The 26,822-nt window shown below is 48.8% G+C and overlaps 3 protein-coding genes across 4 annotated transcripts; all 3 read right to left on the reverse strand.

Moving 5' to 3' along the window:
• Positions 1 to 5,630: 5,630 nt before the first annotated feature.
• Positions 5,631 to 8,908, reverse strand: HOXB7 (homeobox B7). Its single transcript, XM_044004319.1, has 2 exons — positions 8,441 to 8,908; positions 5,631 to 5,910 (listed from the first exon to the last, which is right to left on the reverse strand). Exons 1-2 carry the CDS (start codon positions 8,838 to 8,840, stop codon positions 5,657 to 5,659), a joined length of 654 nt encoding a protein of 217 aa, XP_043860254.1. The 5' UTR covers positions 8,841 to 8,908; the 3' UTR covers positions 5,631 to 5,656.
• A 1,555-nt stretch (positions 8,909 to 10,463) lies between these two features.
• Positions 10,464 to 13,168, reverse strand: HOXB8 (homeobox B8). 2 transcript variants are annotated; one of them, XM_044004196.1, is made up of 2 exons: positions 12,473 to 13,168; positions 10,464 to 11,646 (listed from the first exon to the last, which is right to left on the reverse strand). In XM_044004196.1, exons 1-2 carry the CDS (start codon positions 12,894 to 12,896, stop codon positions 11,342 to 11,344), a joined length of 729 nt encoding a protein of 242 aa, XP_043860131.1. In that variant the 5' UTR covers positions 12,897 to 13,168; the 3' UTR covers positions 10,464 to 11,341. The 2 variants fall into 2 exon arrangements, with proteins under 2 accessions (XP_043860131.1, XP_043860130.1); XM_044004195.1 differs by having other exon boundaries at positions 10,464 to 11,649.
• Positions 13,169 to 22,039: 8,871 nt separating this feature from the next.
• Positions 22,040 to 25,905, reverse strand: HOXB9 (homeobox B9). Its single transcript, XM_044005172.1, has 2 exons — positions 25,395 to 25,905; positions 22,040 to 22,275 (listed from the first exon to the last, which is right to left on the reverse strand). Exons 1-2 carry the CDS (start codon positions 25,903 to 25,905, stop codon positions 22,040 to 22,042), a joined length of 747 nt encoding a protein of 248 aa, XP_043861107.1.
• Between the last annotated feature and the right edge of the window lie 917 nt (positions 25,906 to 26,822).

Raw genomic sequence — 26,822 nt, forward strand, 5'->3', positions numbered from 1 at the left:
GGTTGGTGAGTCATGAAGAGGGTGGAGGAGAGAGAGAGAGAGAGAGAGAGAGAGAGAGAGAGAGAGAGAGAGAGAGAGAGAGAGGCTTGTGAAGAAAATAAACAGAAAAGGGAAGGAGCGAAAATCTCAATACCCGCAGCTTCCACTGTTGCACCCAGTAGTTTCGACAGAATTCAGTCAAGGCAAGTATCTTAAATAGTGGGAAGCTGTCTCTTTCTGGACAGTAGATGGCAGCAAACTGCATAATTTGGGCCAAAGCGAACTGTTAAAAGGGCGATTTATAACCCACCAGGGCTTCCAGAGAAAAGGACCTTCCGTTTCGCTGTTGTTTTTTTTTTTCTCCTTCTTTAAAATATACAACAAATGCCGTGTTTATACGCCGAACATTCCTGAGCCAGCCACTTACCCGGCTTATCGAACAGACATTCAGTCGACCTGGGCCACCAGAGCATCATGGAGGCGCACCCCAGGTTCGCCAGCCCCACTCTTTAACATCTCTGCTGCCACAAGTGGCTACCGCAGCCCGCTCTTTGGGGGTGCCCTGAAATACGATTAGGACCAGATATTCCCACTCCTTTTCCATTTCTTTACTCCCAAGTAGGAGAAACGCAAGGTAGTGAGGAAGATACGAGATACCTTGTGTCTAGTCTTGAGGAATGAGGTGGTGGGGTGGGGGGAGGGAGTGCATACCGCACACCCACAGACCGCACTAGCTCCCAATCCATCCTGGCCTCCATACTCACACGTCACATGGCTCAGTTCTCTTTAGCTTCCGTACAAGGAGACCCCAGATGCCATTTTTAATGCCTCAAGCCTCAGTTCACGCCTCCTTCGACCCCACAGTTATTTTCAGAACCCCCTTCGCTAACCCTGATCTCCTCCTATTCCATGGTGAGGAGAGAGACGTCTTTGGAAAATAAGAATCAAAAGCCACATAGACAGTTTTCCTGCCTGAGCTGAGAGACAGAAAAGTCGGAATCCACCCCGATTTCCTGCCCCAGAGGTTAGCAGACTCCACTGTGGCAAATCAGGCATTTGTGTCTCTAGCTACATTCGCTATAGAAACAATTTCATTAAAAAAACAAAACAAACAAACAAAAAACTCCATAACGTTCAAGCCCATGAATTTTTAGAACCACTGGCAAAGAATACTCAAAAAATCAATATTTCACCCACACACAGCAACAAATATCAATGCAAAGTACCATATAACAAATGACGCGAGCATTATATATGCAATAACGTACATAGCATAGATCACACGATAACTGGGGATGGGCAAAACCTTTGGAATATTCTGTTCTCTTTCTTTTTCAGTTCAGGTATCTTCTTCCTGCCCCTCCCCCATCACTTTTAATGTCAGAATCTTCCCAGAAAGGAAATAATGAAGCTATTAATTTGAACTCATTATTTTCCCCCTCTTTCTGTCTCTCCTCAGCCAGTTCCCCACCCTTAGACAGGGTCCCAGCTCCTGCCGCCCTCTTCGGAATCGGGGCCTCCAGGGATCTTCCCCAATCCAGCCTGTTTCCCGTGCCAACTCCACCTGGACGCCTTTGAAAGCGTCAGGGAAGAAAACTCTACTGGTACAATTAAGAAGGGGGTGAAGGGGGACTTGAACCCTCAGAGTCTAGTGAGGTAAGAACTGGTTGTATACTTAAACCACAGAGAGCGTAAATCTCCCACCCAACCCTCTTGTATTCTCTCCCCATTTTCTTTTTCTCTACTATATAGATAGATAGATAGATAGATAGATAGATCTATAGATATAGATATAAAATCTTTCCTCGTATTCTTTTCACTGTCTCTTATTCTCCCTCCTTCCATTCTATAACCGACTATCGCCCCTCTCTCTGTGCAAAAGAATTCCCTGGAAATTGTGTTCTCCATTTACCCTGAGCCTGGGGGTTCAGATCCACCTTCGGAAGGAGGAGTGGAAGTGAGGGGATGGGATTGGGCACATCAACAAGTTCAAGAAAAAAAATCATTAGAAACGAAAGGTAGAAAAACAAAACGCAGAGCGTTCCCTTACCTTTGACGACCGCATATTTTTTTTTTCTCTGGGATAAAAGGGGTGTGGGGAGGGGGGAGAAGCGTTCGGTTTATCGTTCAGCGTCTAGATAATATTGTCCCAACCTGAGAGCCGTCGCTTCCCTCTCTGTGACTTGGGAGAGAGCTCCTTGCGTTTCTGTCATTTGCATAGAAAATGGAGTAAGTTCTCGCTTTGAAAAATGGTATCAGGCTGCGGTCCGGGCAGATTTTCCATTTTCCCTCCATGGCTACTAAAAATCCCAAATCAGCAAGCAAATTAGCTGAGAAATTAAAATTATTTTTGGTTCTCTCTCTTTTGTGTAATAATCACCCCCCCTTCTCTCCCTGTCTCCCCCTCTTCTCTCTCTCTCTCTCTCTCTCTCTCTCTCCCTCTCTCTCTCTCTCTCTCTCTCTCTCTCTCTCTCTCTCTCTCTCTCTCTCTCTCTCTCTCTCTCTCTCCTTTTTTCTCTCTTCCTTCAGCCTATTGAGCTGATATTCGAAGTAAAAAAAATATATATATATAAAGAGACGAGAGCCCTAAAGGACGACACTGCTCCGACCCAAGGTGTGGTGTCCAAAAGAATACTGCATTATAACCACCAGGGAAATGATAAAAGTTCATGTTCGCGATTGCCCGTCCACATGACCGGCGCTGGCCAATCGCTGGATTCAACCACTCATAAACTTCTATCACAAAGTTGTAAATTTTCATAAAACAACAAGGAATTTATTGCATTTCTTCATGGCTGCTCCAACAGCAGTCCTTTTCTCCGTCGCCATCTTCTTTTCTCCTTCTTCTTTTTTGGGTCACCCCCAATAAAAGAAGGGGCGAGGATTTGGGGGAAGGGGTTTAGAGCAGAGGAACACCAGGGAGGCGAGATGTGAAAGGAAGTCTCTTCTGCTTATTCTCGTTCCCTAAGGATCCACCCCCCACCACTAAATTATATTTTAAAAAACACCACAACACTCCCCCCAATCATTTTTCATATATATGTATGTGTGTATATGTATGTATATGTATATATATATACACACACACATAGATGTATATTGTTTGCGGTTACAATTCTAGACAATAGTGAAAGCTTCAAAGGGTTACCGCATAGTATTCTAACCCCCCATTTCCCTTTACCACACCCCGAAATCTGCTTATGGAATGCTAGCCAACAGGCTGGAGACAGCCGCCGGAGTGAGCGCCCCAAAAGCCCTTGCTCTCTCGATCTTAGCCCAAATTCTCCCCTGCAGGAGAAGGAATAACGCAAATCGGGATAGAGGTAGTAGTAGCGAGCGGCTTAGGCCTGACACCCCCCCAAACTGTCTCACATGAACCCCTGAAATTCACCTTTAGGTGATCGGGTATAGATAGACCAGGCATGACGACTTTAAGGCCACAGTGGAAAGGCAAGATTTCAGGAGGAAATCCAGGCCTGCCAGTGGGATTTTGGAGACTTTGGGAATGAAATGGAGGATTTAGACTCCTTTAAAAGAAAAAGCAAAATTTAAAGGATGGTTTTTGAAGGTCCCCTCGAATATTATTTCCTCCATTCGTCCCTGCTTTCCTTTCCCCTACTTTTGGTGCTTTTTTGAAGTTAATATAAAATTAATCTAGATGATTTAATAATATACCCTACAATTCATGTGGATGCCCAACTTACTTTGGCACTGCTGGAAACCTCTGCTTGAGAATGATTATATTTCTTATTAGAAATAATCATATAAATGTGTGTATAATGTATGCATGTGTATATGCATTATGCATACATATACATGCATGTGTGTGTATCTGTGTATATATGCGCACATACATGCATATATATTCATTCCGCTGGGCTCCCCAACACTCATGGATGTTTTGCAGGATTTAGACCAGGAGGAAAACAAAGAACTTATTTCTGTTCTCTTTCTTCAGATAGATTCAAGGGAGAACGACCATTCTGGGGACCATCAGAAACAGAGCTGAGGAAGTGGGGAGCCACTAGGAGCACGGAGGCCCTCCCCGACTGTCGCATTGCGGTTGCCTCCCTGGTCTAAGGAATCCAGTCTCCAACTGTCCTGCTCCTCAACCCCCAAGTCTACCTCTTTCTTTTCTCTCATTTCTCCTTTTCTTTTCTCTAATTTTTCCTTTTCTTTTCTTTCTTTTTTTTCTCCCCTTTCTTCCATCTATCCCCCCCCCCCCTTGCCAGTGGAAACATAATGAAATCAAATCAAAGAAATTAAGGCCGAAACAGAGCTTGCTCAGGAAGGCGGTTAATAAAAGGAAGCTGGTTTGAGGCACTTGATTTCCCCGTCTAATTGCCTTCATTGGCTTTCCCTACTTTGATGTGGAACAGGATTTGGCGCTAATAAAATAAGGACTTTCGGTCTGCAATAAAGTCATCTCCACACAAAACCAACCAAGTCTTCTTCCCTGCATCGTCCTCTCGGGGTGATTTGGGAGAAAAAAACCAACACGTGTTTTATTTTTCTTACTGCTTCATTTTTCAGTCTCTCCCTTCTCTCCTTTATTATTTGCTTTTTTGAGGCCTAGAATTTAGTTTGTTCCTTCTTTTTCGTGTATTGTTTTATTATGATTTTCAGACTTCGTTTAAAGACGGGAAAAAAAGAGCAAATGGTAACAGATAAAAGATCATAGGTCTGGAAGGGGGACCTAAGACTTAGCGATTTAGGGAAAGGATAGGGGAAAATGTGGGAGGAAGACCCTTGGGAAGAGAAATACCTGCTTCCCAGGCCTCAGCTCCAAAAAGAAAAGGTACTTTAAAAAAATACACGCACCAAATGAAGCCAGGTCTAGGAGAGGTTGAGGCTGAGAAGGCCCAGTTGCCCAGATATTTTGTAGACTACACATATTTGTAGAGACACAGGAAAATGGCCCCTTGTTTTGTTTTTATTTCGTTTCGTTTTGTTTTATTTTTATTATATTTTTAATCCCTTTCAAACATATAGAATTTACAGACGATCACGGCACTGCCACGAACAGGAACGGGAGTGGGGGGAGTGGGGAAGGCGGGGGCGGAAGAAGTAGGGTAAGAGACACAGGTATGAGAAACTGCTTTTCTTCCCGTTTCCTAAGCATTATATACACAAAGTATCTCTCTAAACAGCTTTTTCAGAGACTTCTACTCTGAAAGAAATGGATGGGGTTCCGGGAAGGGCAGGACTGAGAGTTGGGGGTGGGGGAAGAATCACATATTACGCCAGACCCAAAGTCCACAAAGATACCGTTAAAGGGTGAATACAAACAGGAAGTTTTACAAAGACCTTACAATAGACCCACAATAGAAAAGAAACGGTATAGTCCGAAAAACAACATAACAGGTAGGTAGATATTATTCTCCTAATATACAAAACAAACCCCGAATGGACTTTAATATAGGTAGTATTTTTTTTCAGTGTTAAGAAACCATGAAGGTTGACCTCTCTCTTTCACACGCTCTCTTACACTCTCCCTTTTAAATAGTCTATTTTTTTTCTTCATTTTCCTGGTTCATTTTATGGAGTAGAGTCCTCTCTCTCTCTCTCTCTCTCTCTCTCTCTCTCTCTCTCTCTCTCTCTCTCTCTCTCTCTCTCTCTCTCTCTCTCTTTCTCCCTTACCTCCCCCCCTCTCCTTTTCTCTTTTTTTCTCTGTCTCTCACTCCTCCTCATCTTCCTCAGCCTCTGGCTTGTCTTGGTTGTTGGAGCTGGGGCAAGTGGTCTTGTTCTCCTTTTTCCATTTCATCCGTCGGTTCTGGAACCAGATTTTGATCTGTCTCTCGGTCAGGCACAGGGCGTGCGCGATCTCGATGCGTCTTCTCCGGGTCAGGTAGCGATTGTAGTGAAACTCTTTCTCCAGCTCCAGGGTCTGGTAGCGGGTGTATGTCTGTCGGCCTCTTTTGCGGTCTGTCCCTAAGAAGTAAATTGAGGCAAAGAAAGGGAATCAGCTACCGAAACCGTTCAGGTGTCACTTTTACTCTCCTATTCACCGCACCACAAACCTCCTACTTTTAATTCATAATAGAGCAGACTTAAGACCTTTCTTTCCCTTCTGAACTCAAACCCACTTTCCAAAAACTCCGGTTAATTCACCCAAACTTCCCTTTAACATCAAAGGCACATACGCATTTCTACAGACCCATTTGATTCAGATAATCAGTGACTCGTTCTCCTAGGGAGAGCCTGAGAAGGTCTAATTTATCCCAGGGTAATGGATTAATTTTGCACACATACCCCTCTTTTTATGGGGAGTCCCCCACCACTTAGTAATAAGGATTCTTTCCCAGATCAATCTCCCCGCTCTCTCTGGGACTCAGAGGCCTCTGCTTTTCCTGCAGTCTGGAAAAACCTAAAAGGCCAGAAGAAGGACCCCCAGAATTGGAGTATCCAGGGAAGGAGCCTACAGGTCCACAACATTTATTTATTTCTCTTTGAGGGGAAGAGTAGACAAAAGGACTCCAAAGTTTCCCAGGCCCTGCAGTTTTTTTGGAAGACATGAAGGCTAAGTTCAATAGGAAAGGACGACAGATGGAGGCCTGGAGTTGGTTTGCATTGGGTTTATTATTATTTTCCAGTAGCTATTTCATGGAAAGATCTTGCCAGGCCTCTCACACTCCCCACATGCCAGCTCTCCCAGTGGAGCACTCCAAAGAAATTACTGGTGTGAGCTGAGCTTGTGGAAGGGGAAATGAGAGGGAGAGCAGCCTAGAACCGTTATTAAGTATTCTTGGAAGGTGAATAGTCAAGATAGGAGAGATCTTACCAGTCCAGGCAGAATTCCTACCCCCACTACACATACCCAGTCACGATAAAGACTCCAGTCCCTTTGAGGGTGGTGTAGTTGGAGCTGGGTTAAGGGAGGTCTCTGGGCCAGGCAGTTTGCAAAGGATGTAGGGGGTAGTGGTGGGGGCCAAGAGGCCCTAATTTAAAGTCAGATAAAAGCCAGCTGAAAAGTTTACGAGCAGAAAACTTGGGCTTTGATAAATCAACTGTAAACACAGATGAATTATAGAGCAGGTAATGGGGAATTTGACCACCAATAATCATCTAGGAATTGCAGATTTGACCAAGCAGGGAGCAGTACTCTCAAAGTGCCCAGGGCCAGATCTCTATGTTTCCCAACATTACCCCTAACACACTCTTAGGCCAAGCCCCTACTACCCCCTCAAAAACAAGTGAGCCAAGAGTCCAAATTCTCCCTCTGAATAAAGAAAGCCAAGGAAGTTACCAACACTGACCTCTTCTGAGCGGTGTGGGGGCAGGGAGAGGCTGATGGAGACCCTTCAAGAATTGAGCTTTCCAGGAATGAATGAGTTCCCCCTCAGCTCCCTGGGGCCATCCTCCACACTTGGTCTGTTGTTGAAAATTCTCCTGGGGACCAGTTTTGTTCATTGGCTTTAGGCTCTATACGCTGGCAGGGTTTTTTTTTTTTCTTTTAACGAAATTGGCAAACTTGTTGGCCATTTATTTCTTCTCTGTAACTGACAGCACCTCCCAGGCTGGGATGAATGAGATAGGGCAGGAATACACCTGAGACACCAAGGTTGATGGCTGACTCTGGGAGGCTTCTAATGTCCCTTTTACCCCAAATTCATGGAGGGTGGCCCCTCCTCATGTTTCTCATTTTCCCTCTTCCTCTCAAACTGCTGGGTCCCCAAGCAGACCTGAGCCCCCTTTCTCTATTTCTTCTCTTCCTGGGCCTCCCTTAACCTCCTCCATCGCGGTTTAGGGAACCTACTTCTAATTATCCTGACGCCCACCCAAATTAGAATAATGGGTGAGAAGGGTTGGCTGGGAAGGTGGGGGGGGGCTTGTCTCTGAGCTGCCATTCTCCTTTCCCCTCCCCTCCCCCGACCCTTTCAAGACGGGGGGGGGGGGGACGACACACCCAGGGAGATGAAATCACCAACAGGGAAATGGGGTGGGTGGGATACTAGGACTGACGAGGGGAGGGGGAAACCTAATGGCTATTATTCCTACAAACCCCAGCCTTTCTCACCCAGACAAACTGCCTCCCCCGAGCCAGTCCTGGCGCAGCTGATTAATATTTAAAGCTAAAAGGAAGGGAAGGGGGGGGGGAATGTGTGTGGACGCGGTGAGCTAAGGGGCTCTAGAGCCAGGGAGAGAGGAGAGCCGTCCTTTCGGAAAGGCAAAAGGCCCTATACAGTGCAAGAGATATATACGAATTGGAGGTTCAGGCCAGGGTCGAGGTTTTAGAGACCCTCAGGAAAGACCTATCCTGCAGCCGCAGAAAAGTAGTCCAGTCTCCAGTAGACAACAGGAGGGGGAGGGTGGTGAGGGGGTGGGTGGAGGTGTCAGAAGACAACCTTGGGGGGGGGAGGAAGGGAAAGAAAAAGAAGACGGGTGGGGGTCAGGGATGGGGTGGGGATTGGGTGGGTTTTTTTTCCTTCTTTCATTCTGATTCCTCGAATTGGAGGATTACCTGTGCTCCGCATCCACGGGTAGATCCGGAAATTACTTTCCGCGGCCAAGTCGGACTCCCTCTGGTCCTTGCCGCCGCCTGCCTTGGCAGAGTCGCCGGGACACATCACGGAGAGGTTTTGCTCAAAGGGTGCGCAGTGCATGTTGAAGGAACCCGCCTCCAGCCCGTAGCCGGCAGTGTAGACGCCGGCTGCGCTCTGCCCCGCCATCCCCCCCCCGTTGGGGTACAAGCCCGGCATGGAGGCGGCGAAGGAGGCGCCCGAGCCCGCTCCATAGCCCGGGCGCTGGGCGTTGGGTGCGAAAGCGCAAGAAGTTTGTTCGGGGAAGACTCCGGGAGGGAAAACCGAACTTGCGGCTGGATATTTAGAAAATAAAGCATTCGCATAATACAATGAACTCATAATTTGGCCGGATGATTTGTAGGCAGGGACGTTTTAGTGTCGGTTTTACGAGATTCCTTGATATATTACGGAATTAGAGTCCAGATTTACACCAAAAAGGACCCCCTTTTTCCTCGGTGGGCCACGTGACTCCAGCCCACGTGACGACGTCTCCTCCAATGGCCGGCCAGCCTCCCCACGGCTCCCGGTAATGTGGAAAAAATTGTGGTGGCGTTGGGTTTATAAAATATGATCAATAATGAATGGAGGGCCCAAGCCCTCTGCACCCAGGCTCGGCAGAGGGGGCCCCGGGAGGGGGCGCGCGGGGGCCGCCGGCCGGGCTCCGGGGACAAGGTGGGGGCCCTCGGGAGCCCCCGAAGAGGGGGTGCGAGCCAGGCTAGGCTAGGGTAAGACTCAGACCCCCCCTCCCCCTCGCCACAGGCACCTTCATGCACACTCATGCACACACACGAATGTCGGGCACCGGGAGCTATCCCTTCTGCCCCCACCGCCGGCTGGGAACAGAAAAAAAAAGAGAGAAACGAATGGACGTGAAAAGCAACTCTTAGATCTTTATTGATCCCGGCGAATCTCTCTCTGTCTTTGGGGGAGATGGTCCTGATTCTCCTCCCTCCGGAGCTTAGGAGAGGAGGAAGGGGGGCCAAGGGAAAAGCCATCCTTGAAGCGCTCCCCTCCCCACTCTTCCCTCTCCCCTCCAGACAAATGAGTCCATTGATAACCAATACTTCACTCTTTTTTTAATGACATTCAACGCTATATTTATGTATTCCGGGCCACAGGCGTTGGACTGCATTAGAGCAGCAGTTCTCGGTCTTCATGTAGCTTTAAAAAAAGAGAGAGAAGAAGAAGAAGAAGAAAAAGAAGAAAAGCGGGGGGAGGGAAGTGAGGGGGAAGGTCCTGAGCATACTGATCCCCTTGTTCCACAAGGCAGGCAGGAAAGCTCCTTTCTCAGGAATATTAGAGCTGAAGGGAAGAGGCCAGCCAGCTGCTGCTCTGAGAGCAGAGGACAGATCTTTGAGCCTTAGGAAGGTACCTGTTTCCTGAGAAGGAGACGAAGGAGAAGAAATATCCTTCGTTTGCCCCTCTCCCCCCACAGCTGTCTTCCTCGAACCTAGGAAAATGGAAATATCTCGGTGTATCTGGGGCCTCCCTCTCCGTCACCTTCCCGGCCCTCTGGCTATACAGACACATAGACACAGAGGACAAATACTTAGACAAAGGGGGGGGGGGAGACCGCAGACACAATCCCCAATGTCCCACAGTCTAGGCCAGTAGCCTCCTTCTCAGGGGGCAGGAGGGCAAACCCAGGGGCCGAGGAGGAAACAGGGAGAGGAATTCCCTTGGCTCAGACCGCATCAACACCCCCCCCTTTCCCAACAGTCCCAGAGCTCTCCAATCAAACAGAACGGTTCCCTCACCCCAAATCCCCCTCAGGCCCCAGGGCTCCCACCACCTGCCTCCAGTTCCCCCTCTCACCCTCCCCCACTTCCCCGCCTCTTCTGCTCCTGGGACTGGGCGCCGCTGGCCAAGCCCCCTGCCTGGGTCCCCCTAGCTCTCTGAGGCATCCTGGAGCGAATGATACAGAGCAGCCCCCGTCTTGTCACGGGTTCTCGCTTGTAAACTTTATTGTAACTCTTCCGCCCTTTTCAGGCGCAGACAACAGAACAAAGTATAGAGGCACAACAAAATATATAATTAGTCCCCCCTCCCCCCCATAAAGCAATTCACGGATACAGGATACATTCTCTTCACAGTAAACCTAAGAACACTTTAACAATTGTTCCACTGTGCGCATGCTAACTAAAGTAACCTCTTTTGAGAAACACTTAAGACGAAATTGTCAACCAAAGGGAGAAAAAAAGCGAGCGAGAGGGAAGCAGGGATGGGGGAAAGAGGAGGGGGGAAAGGAAGGATCGGGGCAATGAAGACGGGGAGAGAAAGAGAGACAGAGATAACTACAGCATAAATAGGCAGTTTCATGTTGTTGGGATGACTTATCAGAAATAGATACCTCAGTCAATACAAAGAACCACGAAAAGAAAAAAATCATAATTGCACAATGCCAATTTTTACAGAAGGGACTCTAGCATTGAAAGCGGGGGGAGGCCTTTGTGTTTTTTTTTCTAATAATTTTTTTGGCCCCGTTTAGAGAAAAGGAAGAAACTCAAAGAGAACTCACAGTTATGGTATACAGAAGCTAGTACAATACACTACCACTAGAAACAACGGGCATAGGCGGAGAAAGCTGCCTCACAGCTAACCTGCTTAGAATAACTTGCTCTTTGCATATAGTTCGGTTGTATCAAAGGTCGATCAGGAAAGGTGATGCATACAGCCTGATTACAGCCAGAGCGGGGTGACTAGGAGCAGGGAGGGGGGGGCAGGGTGGTGGAGTTGGGCTTGCTGGCTCCCTGGCGCCACTAGGGAAGGGAAGGAAAAGGAAGGGAAGGGGTGTCGAACGACCAATCCATCCACCGTCCCTCGCAGTCTGTCGGCAAAGCCTATTTTTTGTCTGCTTTCTGTCCTTCCCCCTCTTCCTCCGCCTCCTGGGCCCGTTCCATTTTCTGTTTTTCCAACTCTTCCTGCTCGCACTTGCTGCTGGGAAACTTATCTTTGTTGTTCTCCTTTTTCCACTTCATTCTCCGGTTCTGGAACCAGATTTTGACTTGTCTCTCTGTCAGTCCCAGGGCATGCGACACCTCGATCCGCCGCTTGCGAGTCAGATAAGGATTAAACAGAAACTCCTTTTCCAGCTCCAGTGTCTGGTAGCGACTGTAGGTTTGTCTGCCTCGCCTGCGTCCGGCGGCTGCTGGGAGTGGGGAAAGAGCGGAGAGAGAGGGGAGGGGAGATGGGAATAGAAGGGTGGGAGGGGGGAGAGAGGAAGAGAAGGTTGAAAGATACGTGAAACAGGCTTAGGAAAAGAGTACAATAAAGACAGAATCTTACACTCGACAAGGGGTGGGGGGAGATGGGTAGGGGGGATGGGGGTGGAGGCAACGGTCAGCAGAGGGAGTAGGAAATGTATATGGGGTGAAGGGGCAGGGGTGGTCAGATACAACCGAGTCAAAGGAAGTGGGAGAAAAAAGGGGGACAGCTCCCCACACACACCTCCCAGAGCCCTCTTCGGGCAGGGCTATGGGGTTTCTAATCATTTAAATGCGCCATAAACTTTGGAAAGAAGGAGGTGGAGAAGAGAGAATTTTTTTAAATGGGGGGGGTAATCGACCCACCTTGAAAAGCCCCCAGAGCCTCTACCCCGAGAAGAAAAGTTTCTTCAGGGTAATTAAACTATAAAGCAATTTACAAGTGCAAAAGTTGAGAGTCCTCCATCCCCCCCCCCCCAGCCCCACTCCCATCACCCTGTCTCCATAAGCCCCATAAAACAGTTTACAAAAATAGATGGAAGAAGAAAAGCAGTAGAAAGGTTGGGGGGTTTATGGATTCAGGAAATGTCTTTTAGCTATCCTCTTTAGTAAAAACACACGCATGCAATCACAAAATCTCCCTCTCCCTGGCTTAGTACCCCTTGACTGGCTGTTTTTCCCTGCCCTCGGCCGTCTGCCGGCTGGTCCTTCTTGCCTCCCTCCCTCCCTCCTTTCTTGCCTCACTCCTTGCTTTTTCTGCATCCTCACCTTGCGGTCGCATCCAGGGGAAGAGCTGCGTGGGAGAAGGGCTCTGCTCCGAGCCCTCCGCTTCTTCCCCAAGGCCGTTGGCGGCGGCGAGCTTGCAGTCGGCATACTGCACCAGGTCCGAGTCCTGGGCCCCGAAGAGCGTCTGTCTCTGCAGCGGGTCGTAACCGTAGAAGTTGCTCGGATCCCCATGACAAGCCACCGCGCACGGGTTCTGCTGGTACGGGGACGTGGAGAGCGAGGACGCCCCGTGATAGAATTCCTGAATTTGCGTCGGATGCTGGAAGCTGCCTCCGGTACTGGGTCCATACACCACGGTGGGTCTTCCGCCCAAATCCTGGGCGAACCCGCAGTCATAATAGTTGGGGCGCAGGGACTCCCCAGTTTTGTATTTGGAGAACAGTGAGTTGACGAAATAGGAGCTCATTTTATTGAATTTTTGGTGGCGGCGTCGGTGTTGGGGGTTATTGGGGAGGGGGTGGGGAGGGGGAAAGGGAGGGAGAGAGAAAAAAAAAACACGAATCACCGGCTCTAGTGCCCCTCACCAGGCAAGGAGAGGGAAAGGAACAAGAGGAAAAAAAAAAAAAAAAGAAAAGGCGAAGAAGATCTCGAAGCCGCAACACTTTGTTGTGATTTCCAGGAATATAAAAGGACAGGATAATCGTCAAAAAAAAAATCTAAGCTTGCATGGTAGCGAAGACTCACCCTCCCTCCCCCCCACCCCCCCACCCCCCAAACAAAAATATACCGCCACTTAAAGAGTTCCTCGCTTTACATTTCGGAGAAGGGACGGCAGTTCATAAACAGTTTTCGGTGATTTACTTCCCTGCAAATGAGTTCTTTCATATTTTGCACTGTCTTTTCATGATCATTTGCATCCATTAGAGACCCCTCATCCTATTGGCTTCTCGGTACTCCTCCCGGACTGAGCAAGCGAGCGAGCGCGGCGCGGTGGCGAGAGCGAGAGGGAGAGGGAGGGAGGGAGGGTGAGAGAGAGAGAGAGAGAGAGAGAGAGAGAGAGAGAGAGAGAGAGAGAGAGAGAGAGAGAGAGAGAGAGAGAGAGAGAGAGGAGAGGAGAGGAGAGAGAGAACACTTAAGGAGAGGAAAAGGAAAGAGAGAGAGAGAGAGAGAGAGAGAGAGAGAGAGAGAGAGAGAGAGAGAGAGAGAGAGCGGATTAAATATGTTTAACTACCTACATTAATGAGATATATCTAGCCTCACAACAAATCAAATACCTTCGAGGACCACCCCCAAAGAATGATGTGGGGGAGTCGTGGAAAGGGAAAGGGAAAAAAAACTGGGAGGCGTCAGGGCCCGCTGTTAATTTCGCGATTTTAACGAGGCAGTTGGAGTCTTTCTAAATGTCAGGGTCGCTTTGGAAAACTGTAAAAGAACACGGTTTAATTGCGCCGAGTTTTAAAAGGTCCTATAAATGTAATTGGTATTTTAATACAAGTTATCAAATCATACAGCTCCTTCTCCTAAACATATTTTAAAACAAACGAGGTCGTCATATTTAAGGTTTTAATGATCAATTTCCTTATTATTGATAAAGGTTTAACTATCATATGGAGGGAATTGGCTTTGTAATAGGGCCCCCAAAAACGGCTGTAAACTCTTTAACAAACTATAAAACGCCATAAAGCCGAGGCTGTTGTTGTTGTTTATACCAGAGCGCATAAAAGCTGTTAGCATTTTACGAGTTCCTTCCTCTACAGCTATAAAATCGCGGCTTCGATCGGCCCCCTCCGCCTTATTGCTAGATGTTGGGGGTGTCAATGGCAAAATTAAAATGATTATGGCTTTTCCGGCACGATCGGCAACTTTGGCAGGGGATTTGCCCCCTTCCTGTTGCAGGAGCTGGGGGTCTTTCCTCCAACCCCAAGACTGCTCTCCCCCCCCCCCCCCAACCCAGATTCGTCTCCACTCTACGGAGCTTTTCTTCCCTTTTTTTTTTTTTTTAAATACCAGATACTCAGGAGAGGAGAAGCTATGGGAGGGGCTGGGAGAGGGTAGAGGAGGGAGGCAAGGTGGGGAAAGGAAGGAGAAACTTTACCGAAGCTGGAGCATGGAGCAAAGTTCGCCCCGCGACTGCAGACACCGCAGTTTTGCACAATCTCAGCACTGAGTGGGGGAAATAAGGAAGGGGGAGGGCTGGAGGAGAGGGAGGGTATATGTGGGGACAGACTCCAGAAGGCTCTCCGACTCAGCGCTTTTAGGGACGTATTTTTCGTGTCTGAGATGGCACAGTCGGGCTGTCCCCAATCCCATAAAGGACCAAGGGCCGGCACCCATACTTCCCAGTTCAATACCTGAACTGTTTTTGCCACCCTCTTCTCCCCGTTTTGGCTTCTCATATAATACTGCGTATTACATTCCTACCCCAAACCAAATGGGATCCTTCCCATTCAAAAGCAACCTATCAAAGGGAGGAAAGGACCAGCTATCTTTCGGGGTACCAGCTGGCTCTCCAGCTTTGGAGCCGACCTCGATTGCCCAATACTGGGGGCGTCTTTGAGCTCCGACTGTAAGCCGGAGGGGATGGTTTATTTAGGAGAGGGCCAGAGAATAGATCCCCGTAGGCCGCTGCCACCTCCTGATAGGATGGATAGGATAGGTAAGGTGTATGTATGGGGGGAGGGGGGAAGGGGAGAAAGGGAGGTTTGCACACTCTCCGAATCTTCTATCTACAACCGGGTTCCACTTGGCCCAGAAAACCCGACCCTGCGAAAGGCATTATAAGGAACAGTTGCTGAGGCCTGAATGTAGTCCTAATGACCAGGACCTATTAGCATTCAATGTGCCCCTTTCTCTGCTTCCTCTCTGACTACCATGGAGTGCCCTTGCCCTCCCGGGCACTAGAGGGTCCATCTCTTTCTTGAGATCGTTTGCCTTGCAGGGGGGTGGGAAAGGGAAATTAAATGGATTTGTATCCAAGACATTAGCGTTTTCGTTTTGTTTTAATTGACCTCAAATAGCTTCCTATACACTTCTCCGAAATGGGCTTAGGCCTGTTTTTCAGAACCCTTCGGACATCCTTCCCTTCCCTTCCCCGACTTATCGCTCTGGTTTAAAATTAGAAGGGCTACTCTCTTTGAGTACCCCTCGCCCTCACCTCATCTCGTTCTGAACGTCTCCTCCACCCCTGCCATCTCAGCGGCTGCAGAATTTCCAGGAGAAACTCAATAGTGGATTCCGGAGAATGGGAGAGGGAGGCAAGAAAAATGTAGAGGGAAAGGGATCGGAGAAAAGGAGAGGAGACAAAGGGGGGCTCAGAGAATGAAGGTAGCCAGCGAAAACTGGAGGGAAAGAGGTAAGAGTGTTGTAGGAAGTTAGCATTTTTATCAAGTTCGGAAGCTTTATGGCTAAGGCGTGGAGTGAACTCACCAGCAAGGCAGGAACTCACCACAAGCAGGGAAGGCTCCTCCTAAATCATCCCACTACTGTAACCGAGATTCCCGAAGAAAAGAAAATGTTTCTATTATAAGAGAAAACAAGGAAGAGTGAGAGAAGAGAATTTATAAATACCCAATGGAGGCCAGATTTATTAGAGAGGTATAAACTGAGGGGAAAGTTGAATTTGCAGACAGGGGAATTCCTGTGCTAACCAATGCCGTAGGGTCAAGGCCCTCTCATTCGGCTCTCGGGGGTAGGGTAGGGTAGACCCGGAATTGGGGAAGGACTGGAGAATCGCTTGGGAAGCCTGATCGTGCGGAGTCAAGGACAGGATCCCAAGAGGATAATCCCCTAACCCAGATCTCTCCAAATCAAGACTTCTGACCTTAAAGTAGCAAAAAAGGCAACAGCTTGCTCTCCTCCATCACTCCCAAGTACCCCCAAGATTCCAATAGCTAAGTAGCCCAGTGTCTCTGCTTGATGGAACCAGACAGACTCAACCATCAAGATCTTTAAGAAAAAAACAAAACCCCCCACACAGAAAAGAACTTTTTCAAACACCAATGTTCTCGTAGTGGACATTCGAACAGGAGAAGTCTAAATTACCCCCCTCAGTTCCAGGGAGAACAGCCTTTTGGAAGCCCCAGGAACCTTAGAATATCTATATAGATAGGTGGGCAGGCAGGCAGGCAGGCAGGTAAGTAGGTAAGGTGGCTAGACAGATGTTGTAAAGAGGCTGACAAACATTTCAAATCCCTTGTATTTCAGAGACCCCTCCCCTAGCTCCCTTATTGCAAGAGGAACAGAATTCCAGAGAGTATCCCACAAACGCCTTTGCTCCCAACCTTGGGAAAGGATCATTGCTTGGCCTGTTTCCTCCTCAGCCAACCTTTCCTGCAACCAGGCACAAGTCCCCATCGTCCAGACCCTAGAAATCAAGCTTTCCCCTGAAGATGCCTTCTCCCTAACGCCTTTGGACTTTTTTCCTTTTCATAACCCTTTTTCACCAGTGCTTCTCCATGTCTAGGGACCCCTAAATATTTATACCCTAAAAATTTATATCCGTAAAATATCCTATACCTTGGAACCTGCTGCCTTACATTTATCTGGACACCTTATTCGTAGTTGAATGTTCATTTGAACACATTTTTTCAACCCCCTCCCAAACCTTCCACTTTTGTAAACAGGGTTAGATTTCTCCTCTTAGTGGGATTCTAATTACTTATTTCCTAGGAAAGGTGGGGACAAATATTTATATTATATAGATAGATAGATAGATAGATAGATAGATAGATAGATAGATAGATAGATAGATTATATGTTATATATATGGAAAAAAATTGGAAATGACCACAATTAGCCCGATATTTTTATTACGTTCAAATTATTCATGACTTTCGGTAAATGTGCAATTTACTAGCTTTTGGGGCGACTAAAGTGATGTTTGAAGCCCGGGTGCCCTAGAGCCAGCGCTCCGGGGATTTTAGCGTGGAGCAAGGGCGCCATCTAGCGGTCTACCCTCGACAAGGTTCGACCCGGGGCAGCTGTCCAACCTGGTTGCGGGAAAGAAGGGAAAGGAACGAAGGGGAAAAAAAAACAAACAAACAAACAACAAACAACAACACAAACCAAAACCCCACAATCTTTCGTTATTTGCAAAGGGAGGAAGAACGCGAGAGGAAGAGAAAGAGTTGAAATCAGGAAACGGTTCATGAGGTTTTGGGGATAGGCAAAAAATAAATAAAAGACAAAATAAAAGAAGACATAAGCTGTTTTCTCCTCATTCTCTCCCCCGCCCCTTCTGCCTGGAAGCATCCAGCGCTGCACTGTTTATGGACCATACAAGGGTTGGGGAGGGTGGGGGGCGGTGTGGAATGAGCGCTTTTGAAAAGCCACACAATTGTTTCGAATCCTGAGACTAAACAATTGGGCTTTCTATTGGGAAGAAGGGACGGAGAGGACCAGAGGGGAGAGGGGCTGTAAATAGATCAGAGCCTGCCCCAATCCAGACGTCTCGCCTTAACGTGTGTGTGTGTGTGTGTGTGTGTGTGTGTGTGTGTGTGTGTAGGTCCGTTTATGACTCTCGATTCTAGGAGCCTGCAGTTGCTAAGTGGGAGGGAGGAAGGGGGGGGGGGGGAGAACAAAGAGATGAGTCCGGAATGCAATATCTAAAGCGTCTGTGACAACAAAGTCCCCTTCCCTCCTCCCCCCTTTTCTTTTTTTCCTTGTTGCCTCTTACCCCTCATCTCAACCTACACCCTACGCCACCCCGCGTATGTGTGTGTGAAACTTCGAGGTGTCCACAGATGTAGCCCCTGCCCTCCCCGGTACACCCTCCCCCCGCCCCAGCCCCAGCGTCAATTTGGGAGAACCGGAAAGTTTCCGCTCACTGTTTGCTTTGCTGCTATTTAGTTTCTTAACCTTCAGAAATTTCTACGCTATAAAGTTTTATAGCGGTCATATTCTTTTACTGCAGCGCACACTGCATTGAATTCGCTCTCGGGGTCTCTTTGCGTCCCTCTCTCTCTCCCTGTATTTTTCCCTCTCTTCAGTGACAAGTGACTTCCCAATCTTCTTTCCTTCACAAGTCATCTCTCCCCTCTTTGTTTTCCCCTTCAAAGTAGACACCTCCCATCCGTGGGACCCCGGCGCCACTGCGGAGAAGTCCCTTTCTCTGGTTCTCCAGTTCTGTTTCCTGCTGATGTCCGCTCTCCTCACTGGGTTTCAGTGGAGAAGAACTCAGCGCTATCTGCCGACCACAGAGCTGCATCAGCAGGACCGGGGCCAATTACTATGCATGTAATATATTTTCTACGATATATAATAAAAACCTATATTTTCTATTACTTAGAACATCCACGGGGTGTGAAGGAAGTCCCTTAACACAGACTTCTAGATTTCTTTCCCTTAATAGTTCTCATTCTCATTTATTTATTTTTCCTTAATTTGAGGGGAGTAGGCCTCCATTTAATTTTCTGAGCTCCTCATTCCCGAGTTCCCTCCCTCCTCTCACAACTCCTAGTAAGAAAGGGACCTCTGGAATCAGCTGGTCAAGGAACAGCTTGGACTAAGGTCAGAGATTCAAGACTCACTGGTACACCCAGATCAGGCCAACCCAGGCAGTTGGGACCGCACCAAAATAATTAGAAACTTCTAGTTAGAAGGGATTGGGGTGGGGGGTGCTCCACGGTTAAGAGGAAATCTAAATCCAGCAGAGAGAGGAGAAACAAAACCTCAAGAATCCAAACCCATGGTTCTTGAAAGGGGTCCTGGGGGGAAAAACAACACCCCAGACCCTACATGTCCCCAGAAGTCTCTCATTCTTTCTAAGAGTACACCCCTTAACTGCTGCCTGTAGTTGAGGCAAGGCAAAGGAAAATAAAAATCCCAAAGAAGGCATCCTTACAAAGTACCCCAAATCTCATGCCCTGAAAAGGCTGTCCAGGCTAAGTGAAGGGAGACAGAAAAGAAAGAGGGAAGAGAGGACCTTTCCAAATGAATCCAAATGGGAGACCCCCTCGGCCTGGTAGAGACCCATTTTTTTTTTCCGAGAGGATGGGACACTGGAATAATTCCATGGACGTTCTGAAGAGACTGGTTCTCCTAGAGAAACCTGGAAGAAACAGGTCTTCTCTTTCGACTCTAGAAATTCCCGCTTACAGCAAACCAGTTAAGGAAAGCTGATCCTAGAGAAGGAGTGGGACTATCTACACTGGGAGGGAAGTAATATTACAGGGCCTTAAATAGTTACTCCTCATTTATTTATTTCTGACTACCTGAAGGTGACATTCTTAGCATGAACATAATTTGTTCAAGACAAGAAGGAAACCGGAAGAAGAGAGAAGCCGGTATTTAGATTGTTGTTAGTCCAAGTAAAACAGTTTAGACTGGAGGAAAGTAGCAAGGATTCCTCTAGCTCGGGATGTGGGTGGCTGTGAAGAACCTAAGAGGGAGAAATCAGCGCTCTCCCAACCCTAGGACCATTTCTTCCATATCCCCTCCTTTCTCCCCTTCACAAGATTGGGGCCCTGGCTTCAGAATTTAGAAGCTCTGTCCCTGAGAGCAAACATAGAGCCCATGGTTTCTAGGAGTGGAAACGGTGGCGGTGGGAAAGGACAGCAGCTCCCTATCTCTCCTTATGTAGTGTTAAGGGGGTTCCACCTCAGAGAAATCTGATAATTTTTTCCCCTCCAATCAGCCTTCCCGGGAATAAGGCAACGGCTTAGGCGGGTGAGAGGAGAGACAAGAGATGCACGCAAAAGAGATTTATTTTGAGATATATATATATATATTTTGGGGGGATTTTCCCTCTTTTTTCTTCCAAAACGAACACTGAGCTCTGCGCTCACCCCTTCCCTTCCCCTCTTCTTCCCCACCCCCCTCCCCCAAATAAGTGTCAACCGAAATCAGGAGGCATGGTCACCTCCAAAAAACCACAAACACTGACACAACATTACAACACCCACCGACATAGCAAAAAAGTTCTAAGTGAGTTCCCCCTCCGAGCAGCCAGCCGGGGAACAAGGAGAGACGGTTCCTCCAAAACCTGGTTTGGGGAATGCGGGCCCGGGGAGGGACGAAAGAGGGACGGAAAGAAAGCGTCAGTTTATCTCTCTGAAGACTTCCATTCGTTCTTTCCACCCGGGACTAGGCCCGGGGGAAGGCGCCCTGGTACAATGGTGATCTCAAGTCCGGGACTGAGTCCGGATCCTCTGCAAAACCCAGAGGGTCTCGGGGTTCTTTATCCACGGCGAGATGGAACACAGACTGACCGACCATTCCCTTCGGAGAGGAAACTTCGGGAATCCTCAGATTCCACTGGCGTTTTGCGGACATGTTGGAGCAGAAACAAAGCGGTATGAAGGAAAAGGAGAAGACCTCCGCGGGTCTTTACTGGAGTCAGAACTCAGTTTTGTCACTCACAGCTCCTCTTGGAAGGGAGCGAGAAGGGAATCGATTCACAATAAATTACAAATCCGAGTCTCCCGGCCTTGCCTCGGTGAATAGAGTGCTCGGTGAAGTGAATGGAGGGAGCTGGGTTTACTCTCCAAGGTATTAATTAGACAGTTTGTCCGGGCTGGGACTGGACTATTTCGAGGTTCAGGGGCTGGGGGAAGTGCTCCGAGCTGGGAAGGCTGCAGGACAGTGACTGGTATTTCCCAACACAGAACAAAACAAAAATGGAGATACGGGGAAACAAGAGGAAGATGGAAAGAAAGGAGCCGGTAGTTGGCCTATCTTTAGCATAACGGTACCAGGAACCTGTCAGGGAGCTAGGTTGGGGACCTGGAGACAGGGGAATTCGGACGAGCGCCACTTTGCTCTTCGCGCAGCCCACCCCAGCTTTTAGCTCTGGGTAGCATTTTTCTGGTGGGTGTATGTGTTTGTCCGAATAAACGAGTGGGTCTTCTGTGAGTAAGTGAGAAACGAATGAATCTTCAATTCTAAGAACAACTCCTGGTATGTATCTGGGGGTCGAGGAGGCGGTAGTTTTACCCGATCCTTTGGCGGAGCTGCGTCCTGGAGGGAGATCCTGCGAGGCTTAAGTATAATTGTATGTCCCTGTGCCTGCGTTTATTTAATTTGAGGGAAGCATGTTCAGGTATGTATAGGTGTTTATGTAGGGGTGTGTATTCTGTGTATGAACTGTCTGCGTTTGTGTGTGAGCAGCCCGCAGTTATAACAGTATGGTCTGTCCTTCATGCGGTATTCACCTGTGTATTATACAGGAATCTATCGGGCTTATATGTCGAAGGGTCTCCAAGGGCGGGTTTCCGTGTGGCCAGCAACAGTGGTGTCCTAACCCACTACAGGGACGGAAGGAGGAGGCCAGACTGATTTGGGACATATTTTTTCCATCTGCTAAAAGGATCTGAACTGGTTACATCTACTTTTTAAACCAACTACCCGCCCTGTCCCCACTTCTACTGCTCCATTCTGGAGTTCCCCAAAGCATCTTCAGCGAGGAAGCCGGGGAGCCCAAAGGAGGAGGAGAAGTGTGAAACCAGGCTTTGGGCGCAGAAAAAGTCTGCGGTAGAGTAAGAGGGACCCCCTCCGCGTTTACATGATTGAAACTCTGGTAGCATCTTGTTGCGACCATCGCTTATAAATAAGATTCGATGGAAGTGAGGGGGTAAGTGAGGGCGTGGGAAGGGGGTGGGAGGGTCGAGCTGTCTATTCTTTGCCTTGTTCCTTATTCATTTTCTTCATTTTCATCCGTCGGTTCTGAAACCAGATTTTGACTTGTCTCTCACTCAAGTTGAGGAGTCTGGCCACCTCGTGCCTACGGTCCCTGGTGAGATACATATTGAATAGAAACTCCTTCTCTAATTCCAGCGTCTGGTATTTGGTGTAAGGGCATCGCTTTTTCCTGGAGGAGCGGGCATGCAACCAGTTGGCAGAGGGGTTGGCTGAAAGAGAAGGAGCGATAGAATCAAAAGAGAGGAAGAGAAAAGATGGCCAGGGAGAGAATCGATTCCCCCAACCTTTAGAGTTTCAGGATATAGTCCCTGGCCTGTGCCCCTCCTGTCAATACTCCACATGCATTCTGGGCCTCGGTTCTTCAAGGGGACAATGAATATCCAGTTCATATGTCCTTTTCCACCCCCACCCCCAAGTCATCACCTGGAGTTGGGAAATCACCTAAAAGGGACCACTAAGAAACTATTAATAATAATAATAAATAATGACAACACACGATAACATAGTGCTTTATGACATTTTCCTGATTCAGATCTCCCGACTGGGACAGAGCCCGCGCCTCTTCCTCCCCCAGCACAAATCTCTAACACTTTCCAACAGACCAAAGCTCTTTTCTAAACGGGATAGGACGAAGAGCTCTCTTCTGTAGTGCTCAGGATTAGAAAACTGTAAAGGAGCAGGGAGGGATGAGAGAGAACGATAAGGGGGATATTTTTGACAGGGGGCAGAGGTTTGGCAGTTCAGACAGCTGAATTCTCCTCAATACCAACTTTCCTTCATTATGGAAATTGCCCTGAACCCTTGCCAAGCCTCACGGGACTTGGGTGTTCGTGTCAAAACACACACACGGACACCCAAACTCACAAACACCCAGGCACACGAGTGTATTGGCACACATATTCCAATTGAAACCATTTGTCAGCTCCAACCCACGCGACTTTGCCGGTGGCTCTGAAATAACTTATGATTGCAATATTCTCACCTTGGCCTCTCTAGGCCTCAGAGTTTGGTTAAGCCAAGGTTCAGAGAAAATATGCCGGGAAATTGAGGGGGCGGGGAAGGGGAGCATGAGCCCTGGTCTCAAGTCTCCCCCAACACAGCACACACACACACACACACACACACACAACCTACTTTGTCCAGTGCCCACATTGTACGAAAGGGTGGGAAAAAAAGGGGAGAGGAATGGGGGGGGGAAGAAACAAAACAAAAACTAAGAGAAGACCCTCTTCTCTGCCTCTTTCTCCCTACGATTCTTTTCGAATTCTCGAAATAAAAGCTGAACCAATGGAGAACAACAGCCGGCCTGGGCTGATTTCCTCTCCCGAAATGGAATGCCCTGAATATTTTAAAATAATCCGGTTAATCTGACGCTATAAGTACCGTGTCTCACCAATTTGCTGCGCTATTTCCTTAATGTGATTGACTGGGCTGGGACATGGAGCAGCATTAAATATTAAAGAGGAAGAAAGCTGTTAATAATTGATGCTGGCGAAGCTGCTCCCTCTCTTTAATGGGATTTCGAGGCCGATTTTGGAGTTTAGGGGGAGGCTGTGTGGGTGTCCTCCTAAAATACAGACTCTTTCCCTCTCAGTCCGGCCAGTTCCAGGGGGAATGGAGAGAGAGGGTTGGGGGAGTCGTCTTTTCCAGCAGAGCTGACCCCAGCTCTAACCCTGATGAGCCACCTCCTGCTCCCCCACCCCTTATTGCCATCCCTCTCCAGACCACTCTGGCGTGGAAAAACTATGGGGAATCAGACAGAGGGGAGCCAGGACTGCAAATTGTATCCTCTGCCCCAACGGAGGGAGAGAGAGAGAGAGAGAGAGAGAGAGAGAGAGAGAGAGAGAGAGAGAGAGAGAGAGAGAGAGAGAGAGAGAGAGAGAGAGAGTCACGTCTCGTCTCGGCTTTGTTTATTGTTTGGAGGCATGTTTTCTGCCCAAGTACCTCCTACCTTACTTCCCCTACACGATCTCAAAAACGGGGACAGGCAATACCAGGGGACTTGCTACTTCTGAAGGACTGAAAAATTCTGAACAGGGGTATTCCTGGTTTAGGGTTTTTTTGGAAGGGGAGGGGGAGAAGGGCAGGACAAGTTCCTTCCAGAGAAGCTAAACTCTCCTTTAGCCCCCTCACACCCAGTAAAGTCCATCAGCTCTCCACGATAACTTTGGGATTTCAACCTTTGTATCAGGAGCTATAGGTCCAGGAAAGTTTAGAGCAGCCCCCTGAGGTTCCAACTAAGACATAATGATACAGCCCTCAGAGGGCAGTGGGCGGGGGCACCCCTAAGGGAGAAGTTTGAGGTTGAGTAAAGTGAATAATCCTCAACTGAAAAGAAAGCATAGACGATGTGGGACTGGCTCGAGCGCAGAGGGACCAGGAGGATATCCAGGAGGCGCGAGGCTTCCCTTCTGGCTTGCTGCGCCCGTGCCCACATCAACTCCCTACCCGGAGGGGGAGCTGGCGAGGCAGAGTTGGAAAGGTTGGGATGGATTGAGGGAGGAAATCGGGTATTATTATTGCTTGGTTGTTTTTGTCCCTTTCCTTCATCTTTCCCTCCCTCCCTCCCCCAAACAGGGGACGGAAGCGGCGCGTGATCCAGTTTGAACAATTCACCAAGCTGTTGGATTGCAAATAAAACCCTAATGAGGCGCCCCCTCCCTCCCTCCCTCCCTCCCTCCCTCCCTCCCTCCCTCCAGTCCTTCCCCTCTTTGCTGTTTGTTTGTTTTTACTGTTTGCGCGTGGCTCAGAAATATTCATTTTACCGACAGTGAATTTAATTTAAAGAAACCGAGCGTTCTAGCTGTCCCTAGACCCCTCCCCATGCACACACTTTCACAGCCAGAGGGAACTTAGCAGGTTAAGGCTCGGGGCCAAGGATCTCTTTGAAGCTTCCCCAGGTTCCCCTTACTCCTTGTTTTGCGCCCCCTGGTCCCTGACTCTCCTCGCCAGTTCAGTGGCCCTCTCCCCTCCAACTTCGCTCCAGGCCAGTCAGTAGATCCCCACCTTTGAGTACGGAAGAGAAAGACAGAGGGAGGGAAGACAGAACTCGGGAAACTGGTCCAGCTTGTCTTTATCTCCTGGACAAAGCTCCCCCTAGCATTTTAAGGGCACTGACACATCTACCCCCTTTCCCGCCTCCCAGGGTAGTTGGCCTGCCCCACTTCCGAGTATCCCGCCCTCCTTCCTTTCTCACTCTCTCTTCGCCCGACACCGTTGTAACTTTACATTGTCCGGGGTTTATTACCTCCCTCCCACCTCTCCACCTCCTCCCTCCCACCCTTCTCTCTCTAGCTGCCTTGGCATTTCCTCACTTTTTATAACTTACTTTGATCAGGCCTCTCTTTGTCTTCGCTTCCTTCACAAAGTTTATTGTCTCCGTAGCCGGGTCTTTGATTAGATAGGATAGCTTCCCTTCCGGACGAAGTTTCTAAATTGTACTCCGGGGTGCCCTGCTTAAGGAGCTCCCCTGAGCCCCCCAGCAGCGGCTCGGCTTTCACCAGGGGCTGCCCGGGCCCCCCCTCGCTCCTGGGCACCGGCTCCAACCAGGTGCGGAGATACCTGCTCTCCGAAGGCGGGACGCTCTGGTGTTGGATATACGGGTGGTAGACGGAAGGGAGGCTCCCGGACGAGTGAGGGCTCAAAGGCGTCCACGAGGCGCTGAAGACAGGAGCTTTGGGCTGGAAACTACAGGAGGGGAATTCGAGATGCTCCGCGTGGCCGGCTTGGCGAGGACTCGTGTATTGGCCGGAAGGAAACTTGGCTGGAGGCGCGTCTTCACTCTCGTGACTTATGATCGAGTCAACATAATAACTGCTAAGCGTCCCAGAAATGGACATTCTCAGACATTATACAGGGAGCGTTTTCAGTGAAGGGAAGCACTAGCGCGGAGGCGCCCTATATCGGGAGAGGTGGCTACAGGACAGGTCTGAGGGTTTGGACGCGACCCCCCAACCCCCCACCCACCCACCCCCACCCCCTGCTCAACTTCTCAGCCAACAAAGTACAGTTGAGCAGCCGGGCTCGGCGCTTCTTGCAAAATGATTGGTCAAAGTTTTTCCGACTGCCTGATAAAGCGTCAGCTTCGACGTAAATCAATCGAGCGAGGGGGCTGCGCTCCCGCTGTCATCCGCGCTGCATTCCATATCAAGGATGAATTGTTTTATGCAATGTGGCAACACGTCAGGGCTCCAGCGACCACGTAACCTCAGCCTGAGCCGCCGGCCGCCCGGGGTCCCCCCCTTTGGAGGAAGGGGGGTTAACTCTCAACATGGGCGGGGGTAGGGGAGCAGGCGGAGAGAGCTGTGTGCTTCGTCGCAGGGACTGGCTGCTCAGCACTCTCCCCTGGCGGGTCGCAAAGGGAAAGGGCCCCAGCCTGGAGAGCAGCCGGAGAGATCCTAAGGAATAATTAAAAAATAGATGGTTTCCGCTCCTTCACACTCCCACCCCTCACTCTCCCAGCCCTGCCAAGGTCTCCTTTCCCTTTTCCAAGCTGCTCAAATATGAATTTGTTCTTATTTAAAAGCTGAGTCGTTTGAGATTGGAGAGAAACTGGATAAGCTAATGAAAGAGGAGATAGAGACACGCACGGAAAGAGATCCAAAGTGGGGCGTTCTGGGGGGAAATAGGTGGCTTGGCTTTAAAAATCTTTACTACGCTTATTTTGGGAGGAGCGGGATTGACAGCCCTAAGCGCTCGGCCTCCCTTAATAACGGAGGAAAGACACTTCCCCCCAAAAAACTCTCAAATAACAGCA

The sequence above is a fragment of the Dromiciops gliroides genome, chromosome 4, assembly GCF_019393635.1.
Source record: "Dromiciops gliroides isolate mDroGli1 chromosome 4, mDroGli1.pri, whole genome shotgun sequence".
NCBI classification, from domain to species: Eukaryota; Metazoa; Chordata; class Mammalia; order Microbiotheria; family Microbiotheriidae; genus Dromiciops; species Dromiciops gliroides.

Excerpts from the sequence above, each read along its gene's own strand:
- HOXB7 (XM_044004319.1), bottom strand. The coding sequence starts at position 8,840 with ATGAGTTCATTGTATTATGCGAATGCTTTATTTTCTAAATATCCAGCC. Across the intron at positions 5,911-8,440 it reads CCCGTGGATGCGGAGCACAG|GGACAGACCGCAAAAGAGGC; the intron begins GTAATCCTCCAA and ends TTTACTTCTTAG.
- HOXB8 (XM_044004195.1), bottom strand. The coding sequence starts at position 12,896 with ATGAGCTCCTATTTCGTCAACTCACTGTTCTCCAAATACAAAACTGGG. Across the intron at positions 11,650-12,472 it reads CCCCTGGATGCGACCGCAAG|CAGCCGCCGGACGCAGGCGA; the intron begins GTGAGGATGCAG and ends CCCCACTCCCAG.
- HOXB9 (XM_044005172.1), bottom strand. The coding sequence starts at position 25,905 with ATGTCCATTTCTGGGACGCTTAGCAGTTATTATGTTGACTCGATCATA. Across the intron at positions 22,276-25,394 it reads CAAAGAGAGGCCTGATCAAA|CCAACCCCTCTGCCAACTGG; the intron begins GTAAGTTATAAA and ends CTTCTCTTTCAG.